An 8806-nucleotide genomic window follows, 5' to 3' on the forward strand; every position below is an offset into this window, starting at 1 on the left:
GGTGTCCTGTCTTCTCATTATGCGGCCAAAGTATTTCAGTTTTGCCTTTAATACCATTCCCTCAAGTGAGCAGTCTGGCTTTATTTCCTGGAGGATGGACTGGCTTGATCTTCTGGCAGTCCAAGGCACTCTCAGAATTTTCCTCCAACACCACAGTTCAAAAGCATCAATCTTCCTTCTCTCAGCCTTCCTTATGGTCCAGCTCTCGCAGCCATATGTTACTACGGGGAACACCATTGCTTTAACTATGCGGACCTTTGTTGTCAGTGTGATGTCTCTGCTCTTAACTATTTTATCGAGATTGGTCATTGCTCTTCTCCCAAGGATTAAGCGTCTTCTGATTTCCTGACTGCAGTCAGCAACTGCAGTAATCTTCGCACCTAGGAATACAAAGTCTTTCACTGCTTCTACATTTTCTCCATTTGCCAGTTATCAATCAAGCTGGTTGCCATAATCTTGGTTTTTTTGAGGTTTAGCTGCAAACCAGCTTTTGCACTTTCTTCTTTCACCTTCATCATAAGGCTCCTCAGTTCCTCTTCGCTTTCAGCCATCAAAGTGGTATCATCTGCATATCTGAGATTGTTAATGTTTCTTCCAGCAATTTTAACTCCAGCCTTGGATTCCTCAAGGCCAGCTTGTCGCATGATGTGTTCTGCATACAAGTTGAATAGGTAGGGTGAGAGTATACAGCCCTGCCGTACTCCTTTCCCAATCTTAAACCAGTCCGTTGTTCCGTGGTCTGTTCTTACTGTTGCTACTTGGTCGTTATACAGATTCTTCAGGAGGCAGACAAGATGACTTGGTATCCCCATACCACTAAGAACTTGCCACAATTTGTTATGGTCCACACAGTCAAAGGCTTTAGAAGAGTCAATAAAACAGAAATAGATGTTTTTCTGAAACTCCCTGGCTTTTTCCATTATCCAGCGGATATTGGCAATTTGGTCTCTAGTTCCTCTGCCTTTTCTAAACCCAGCTTGTACATCTGGCAATTCTCGCTCCATGAACTGCTGAAGTCTACCTTGCAGGATCTTGAGCATTACCTTACTGGCATGTGAAATGAGTGCCACTGTTCGATAGTCTCAACATTCTTTAGTGTTCCCCTTTTTTGGTATGGGGATATAAGTTGATTTTTTCCAATCTGATGGCCATTCTTGTGTTTTCCAAATTTGCTGGCATATAGCATGCATTACCTTGACAGCATCATCTTGCAAGATTTTGAACAGTTCAGCTGGGATGCCGTCGTCTCCTGCTGCCTTGTTATTAGCAATGCTTCTTAAGGCCCACTCAACCTCACTCTTCAGGATGTCTGGCTCTAGCTCACTGACCACATTGTCAAAGCTATCCCCGATATTGTTATCCTTCCTATACAGGTCTTCTGTATATTCTTGCCACCTTCTCTTGATCTCTTCTTCTTCTGTTAGGTCCTTGCCATCTTTGTTTTTGATCATACCCATTTTTGCCTGGAATTTACCTCCAATGTTTCTAATTTTCTGGAAGAGGTCTCTTGTCCTTCCTATTCTATTGTCTTCTTCCACTTCCGCGCATTGCTTGTTTAAAAATAATTCCTTATCTCTTCTGGCTAACCTCTGGAATTTTGCATTTAATTGGGCATATCTCCCCCTATCACTGTTGCCTTTTGCTTTCCTTCTTTCTTGGGCTACTTCTAGTGTCTCAGCAGACAGCCATTTTGCCTTCTTGGTTTTCTCTTTCTTTGGGATGTATTTTGTTGCCGCCTCCTGAACAATGCTGCCAACTTCTGTCCAGAGTTCTTCCGGGACCCTATCTACTAAGTCCAGTCCCTTAAATCGATTCTTCACCTCCACTGCATATTCCTTAGGAATATTAGTGAGCTCATATCTAGCTGATCTGTGGCTCTTCCCTAATCTCTTTAGTCTGATCCTAAATCGTGCAAGAAGAAGTTTGTGATCTGAACTACAGTCAGCTCCAGGCCTTGTTTTTACCGACTGTACAGATGTCCGCCACCTTTGGCTGCAAAGGATGTAGTCAATCTGATTTCGGTGTTGTCCATCCGGTGAAGTCCATGTATAAAGCCGTCTCTTAGGTTGTTGGAAGAGAGTGTTTGTTATGCAGAGTGAATTGTCTTGGCAAAATTCTATCAGCCTATGTCCTGCTTCATTTTGTTCTCCCAGGCCATACTTACCTGTAATTCCAGGTGTCATTTGACTGCCCACCTTAGCATTCCAGTCTCCTGTGATGAAAATAACATCTCTTTTAGGCGTGTTGTCCAGTAGGTGCTGCAGATCCTCATAGAACTGCTCTACTTCAGCTTCTTCAGCATTTGTGGTTGGAGCGTATATTTGGATCACTGTGATGTTAGATGGCTTGCCCTGAATTCGAATTGAGATCATTCTGTCATTTTTTGGGTTGTATCCAAGCACTGCTTTAGCCACTTTACTATTAATTATGAAGGCTACTCCATTTCTTCTGTGGTCCTCTTGTCCACAGTAGTAGATCTGGTGGTCATTTGATATGAAGTGGCCCATTCCAGTCCATTTCAGTTCACTGACGCCCAGAATGTCTATCTTTAATCTTGACATCTCACCAATAACCACATCCAATTTGCCCTGGCTCATAGATCTTACATTCCAGGTTCCAATGGTGTGTTGATCCTTAGAACATCGGATCCGCCGTTCACCACCAGCACCGTCGGCCGCTAGCCGTCCTTTCGGCTTTGAGCTAGCTGCGTCATCACGTCTGGGGCTAGTTGAGCTCATCCTCTGTTCCTCCCCAGTAGCATTTTGACCATCTTCCGACCTGGGGGTCTCACCTTCCGATGGTATACCGACATATCTCTGGTTGTACTGATCCATTTAGTTTTCACGGCAAGAATACTGGGGTGGGTTGCCATTACCTTCCCCAGGGATCGCATTTAGTCTGACCTCTCTGTCATGACCTTCCCGTCTTGGGTGGCCCTTCACGGTTTAGCTCATGGCATCATTGAGGTGCTCAAGCTCCAGCACCACGACAAGGTAACGATCCTTTGCTGAAGAAACGAAATCTAGGTAGCTACAACTTATACCCATTATTTCTGGATATAAAAGCTGCCCTTATTTCTCATGTTATATTGTCTCTCCAAGACCCACAATTTTAGGATCAATTTGTATTATTTACATTAAAGTTATGATAAATATTCCGATATTTATACCTTTAGCTGAACAAGTCATTTTAATTCAAAACAGCAAGATTCCAGCTATGTAACTGAATGCTATGCAGAAAAATTCTCATGTAGCTTTATTATTAGTTGTCACTTAATGAAAGAGAATTTTATTTTGAAATGTATTTCAAAGAAGAGAATTTCAGTGACATTCTCATGAACGGAATGAGATGTTACTTCAACTTATTTAACTAAAGGTAGCTAGAGTGAATGTGGAAAACACACAACCCTAAAATAAAATGAGAAATACCAGTCAAGAGACATTGTTACACATCACATCATTTTCTTCTACATAAAATTGGCTTCAACATTTGGCAAAGCTGCCTGGAAGCCCACAGCTTTGTACACAGAGAGATTCGGCTATTCTGAACAGTCTCATTATGGGTAACAAAAAAGAGAATGGGAGATACTAATATATCTTCACTAGCTTCCACTGTATCTCCAATAAGCAGGCATATATAACACTGGGACAAATGGGAGCTAACAGAACTGTTTTGCAAATATAATCTAGGCAGGGTTTTTCAACCAGGGTTCCGTGGAACCCTAGGGTTTCGCGAGAGGTCACTAGGGGTTCCCTGGGAGATCAGGATTTATTCTTAAAAATTATTTCAAATTCGGGCAACTTCACATTAAAGAGGTAAGTTCCATTCTTTATTTTTAGTTTAAGAACACTGTTAATGCATATATACAGGCCTACACAGAAACGAATATAATAATTTTGTAACTTCTGGCCTATATTTGAGCCTGGATGTGCAGGGGTTCCCCGAGGCCTGAAAAAGATTTCAAGGGTTCCTTCAGGGTCAAAAGGTTGAGAAAGGCTGGTCTAGGGAACGAATAGTGCTTGGAGGCTCAATTCTCAAGGCAAGACTATATCTTGCTAAAGAATGTGCATGTCTGACATTTCACTCTCGACTGATGGCTATGTAAATTGCCAGAGAATTCTAAACTTTCCAGATCTTATAACCTGAAGTTTTTCAGTCTCCTATACCCAATTAACTTCCTGATCTCAAGGTGCAATGGGTAGTATTTATCAAAGAATTTTGGGAGGAAGAAAAACATGTTCAGAATGCATATTTAAAAGCTGTTGGGTGAGCTCATAATTTCCCATCTGTTGAAGCAAGAGTGGGGAGTGCAGAGTGTGCTTCTTGATTTCTCAGCCCTCCAAAAGATTGTAATATGCCAAGCAATATTAATCATGCAAGATGTCAGTATCTGAAATGAAAAAGTGGGAGGAAAGTAGATGGAGAAACACTCCATTTTACAATATGTGAGTCAACTTAGATTTGATTAATTTTGTACATTGTCAGATAGTCACATATATTTCTATAAGGAGAAGAAGAACCTTCAGTAGCTAGGGCATGAGAAATTCCCTCATATTCATTTGGCTTTTAGCAAATCTCTGTTCACTGGCTATGATAGTCTGTCTTAGGCTAATAGTAATAAATAATAAATCAACATTAGAGGTTGATTTATTATGAATCAGTTTAGGACTTATGAGATGTATCCCATTCTTCAAAGATTCCTTGATATCCGAAGTAACTACCGTGTATCTAAAGTGTTGAAACTATGGTGTTCTTGTATAAAATCTCAATTTAGCCACAAATTCACTTCCTGAATTTAGGATACTAGCCTGTTGTATGAGATTAATAACAATGACCAACCTTAAAGAGTTGATTACAAAGTGGTTTTTCCCAAACTCTTGGCACATTCCAGATGATTTGGACTATATCGCTAATCATTTTTCCCTAGTAAGCCAAGGTCCATGCTGGCTGGAAACAAAAGAAGTTATAGTCTAGCTTAAAGTTTGGATGAGTCTGATAAAAATACAAAAATTCCCATATTGCTAGAAGAAGCAGCCCTACAGTTACTAAGGACAGTCAGTTGTTCCCTTCAATCATTTGTAGAAAATCTCTTTCAAATAGCAACAGAATCATATATAGCTTCTTCCCAAATAGTTTTAGAAAGGCAATGACTCAAAGAATATTAAAGCATGTTAATACTAAGTTCAATCATTATGATTAATACAGAAGTCAAAACTCCTTGAAGAAAAGTCCCTGAGAGAAAATTCAGGCTGCAACAGTAAAAATGTGATGTAGCAGCCCAGGCCAACCATTCTTCTAAACACTATAAAATGGGTATGGGAATAATCCATATACATCACATTGCAAAGATTATGAGATCATAAAACTGGAAGATGCCAAGAAATTATGCCCATGGGTAGAATACACCTACTTCATGTCCCAAGCACTGGGAATTGGTACCACATAATAAAGGTTGCTTGCTCATTCAAGCTTGTCAAAGATATTTTATGATGTCTGTATGTGCAGGATATCATGGAGATTTACAGAATGAGCATTAGAGTAATTTTTTCTGTGAAGGCTCTTAAGTGAGAGAACTATATGAAAGGGATGAGCCTTCAGTGCTTCCTCTTAGCAACACACATTTCTAATCAATGCAGTTCAACCAATAATTATTTTTGGACCTGGACATTCTTAAAGCACCGCTATAAAATTAATAAGAGAGAAGGTTTATACTTATGTCCAATATATGCAAGATGATAAGTAATAATTGACAGATATGGCAATATCAGTATATTGAATTTTTTAATAATCCATTCAAATAACCCAACCTGCAGCCTGGCTAGATGAAATTAAGAAAGAACCATGCTGCTTAATGTTTACTATTGAACGCTGTCTGGTCCATTTCTATTTCTGGAAGGAACAGAACCTCTCTAAGTCTGGATTCAGCCAAATCCTCCTAAAATGGCTAGAAAGAAATGTGTTTATTTATCTCATGTATTTATATACCCCACCTTTTCATGTGGGGAAAAAAATATAGGGCAGCTTGTAGAAATTAAACTGAAAATAATAGAAAACAAAATGACAGGGCAGTTTTTAGAAAATAAGCTGAAAGTAATATACAAAATGGAGAAAGTAAAAAAAATACTTTTCAGTAAGTAAGAGGGGGAAATAAGTAATTAAATCAAAATCATGGGAAAATGCAACAGACTTCATCTAAGTCCATACCAGGTGAGTTTCTCAGTGGCTATCTTCCCAAAGCAGGGACCTAAAGAGCACATAGAAGCATTATCCTTATAATTACATCAGAATAATTGTAACCAGTTCAAGACTTCACAAATCCTCAAAGGAATTTATCCTTCATTTTTATTACTGAAACATTAAACTTTTAATTAATTAATTTATTTTATATATATATTTTTATCCCGCTTTTATTATTTTTTTTAATAAATAACTCAAGGCGGGGAACATACCTAATACTCCTTCCTCCTCCTATTTTCTTCACAACAACAACCCTGTGAGGTGAGTTGGGCTGAGAGAGAGTGACTGGCCCAAAGTCACCCAGCCGGCTTTCATGCCTAAGGCGGGACTAGAACTCTCAGTCTCCTGGTTTCTAGCCTGGTCCACACAGTGATTTATTAGCTCCTGAAATGATCACAAGTAAGGGGATGCCATGCAGGGATATCAAGCAGTGATCTATCTTGTAACTGGCACCAACTTTTGGTTAAAGGAGAGACCTCAATGACAGGGAACAGACATACATCAAAATAAAGCAACTTAACTACTATAGTAGGGCCTATAAACCTTCTATTGTTATTTTATATCTGCATCTATACGCATAGATCACAAATAAAAGAAATAGATATTTACATATATGTTTGATAGTAGTGCATTACCTGGAAAGATGGGATTGGCTTCTGCAACCTTTCAAGTATATACTTGATGGCAAACTGAATTATGTAAAATAATTCAGCACTTATACCTCCAATCTCAGTAGATCTCTCCTCTACTAAAAATTATTGATAAGGAGAATACAGATTATTTCCCTTCCTCTTTCTTTTTCAGACACATACAATAGAAAATATTTTTCAACAGGAACATCAGTCATAGTTGCCTTAAATGAAGTGTGCCCTTATTCCTTTTAATCAAATAGAAGGAAGAGATTTGGAGAAGAATTGCAAAATGTGTGATAAAAAATATTGTCAAAGAAGGAATAGATGTCTTTAGATCAACTTCTTGAACAGACGTGAAATTATCTCTCGCCATACAAAACTCCTTTCTAAATATGCTTACCAAAAACTGCATAGACCCATTTAACACTGGCCTATTGGTAATAGGTTGTGCAATGAATAAGTCTACAATCTGATAAAATCCTGAGGACATTCCAAGAACATTTGCATTTATTATGAAGTAGCTAATGGTAGTATTGATAGAAAATGTCTAATATAATATGAAGATTATTGATGACACAGATGTGTTCAGTATACCAACCAGCTGACCCTCCTGACTTCATATGCATACAACTGTTCTTTATTTCCACGTTACAGCACTAGACATACTTCTTTCCCAGTTAAGGCCAGAATAGAATAGCTCTGATTGATTTACATATTACCTGAGTGTCTAAACTGCCATTTGAAAAACCTGTGGACAGAAAAAAGGGAAGCAAGGTGTGCGGGATCCTTGCAAAAAGCAGGAAAAAATAAAAGGGATAAGGTGGGGAAACTGGGTTGCGAGAAGCAGCAGGATGGTTTTCTTTATTTTACCTCGATCTTGTCAATCCTGTCTTTCAGCGACCTAACAGCTTCCTCCAGTTCCTGGATCATGGCAGGCGAGTCCCACGACAGGTCATCCATGGACATGGCATCTTGCCTGGGGATGCCCCAGACCGAGGGGCTATCCTGGAAACTAAGTTCCAGCCCATTCTCACACTGGCTCAGCTTGGTGGTCAGCTCCCGGATAGTCTCCTGATCGGTGCGGATCTGCTCCTTCTGCTGCTGCGCCGTCTGCCTTAGCTGCTCGGCTGTGCTTTGGAGAAAGAACAGCTCCTCGCTAGCCGCCGCCGCCGCCCCGGGGCTGTCCCCTTGCGGGCTCCCTTCCGCGGGGCACTCGACTGTCAGCGGGGTGCACAGGAAGCGGCTGAAGAGCTGCTGGTGCTGCTGCGGCCGGGCGCTGGCCAGGAGGTCTAGCACAGAGTCCTGGGAGCCTGTCGAGAAGCTGCCGTAGCTGCTTTCGCCAGCCCCGTGGAGAGCTCCCAGCGTCTTGTCGGAACCGGAGGCGGGCAACAGCGCAGAGGCCGCGGCGTTGGAGCCATTGTCAGCCCCTTGGAGAGCTCCGCTGTGGCTGGCCGCAGGGTAGACGCTCGCGATGATGCAAATAATTGCACCAAGAAAGGCGAGCATCCCTGCGGCCAGTAGTACCACCAGAAACTTCAGGGTGGCAGTTTCCAGGGGGGCAAAAGCCGAGAGAAATGAATACCCCAGAGGTGGGGAGTGAAGGGAGAAAGGGGAGGGGGGAGAAAATGCCTGAGGCGACAGCGAGCGAGCGAGCGAGCGAGCAGAGTGAAAGGACCGCTGAAGAAACCCTGCCTCGCTTCCTTCTGCCACTGGAACCGTGGCTGTTGATTATATCCTGATTGGCGAGAGGGAACTGAGACGTCACCGACTCTTCCCCTCCGGGCTCTCTCCAACTCCTTCCCTGTAACCCTTTCCAGGCTGAGAGAGAGAAACCTTGGCCTCGCCTCGAGGAAGCAGCTCTCGCTTTTCTCACTGAGGTAGCCAAAAGTCAGGAGGAGTCTGGGAACACCAACACAAAATGTGTTAGACTGAAGAGG

General features: G+C 41.5%; 1 protein-coding gene across 1 annotated transcript in view; it reads right to left on the minus strand.

The window, feature by feature from the left end:
• NPTXR (neuronal pentraxin receptor) overlaps positions 1-8597 on the minus strand; it is a 30639-nt gene extending 22042 nt beyond the window's left edge. The window contains exon 1 of the mRNA XM_063309393.1: positions 7740-8597. Within this exon, the coding sequence (XP_063165463.1) occupies positions 7740-8375 (636 nt within the window). The 5' untranslated portion in view covers positions 8376-8597. The remainder of the gene's footprint in view (positions 1-7739) is intronic.
• Between the last annotated feature and the right edge of the window lie 209 nt (positions 8598-8806).

Source organism: Candoia aspera, chromosome 7, assembly GCF_035149785.1.
Source record: "Candoia aspera isolate rCanAsp1 chromosome 7, rCanAsp1.hap2, whole genome shotgun sequence".
NCBI classification, from domain to species: domain Eukaryota; kingdom Metazoa; phylum Chordata; class Lepidosauria; order Squamata; family Boidae; genus Candoia; species Candoia aspera.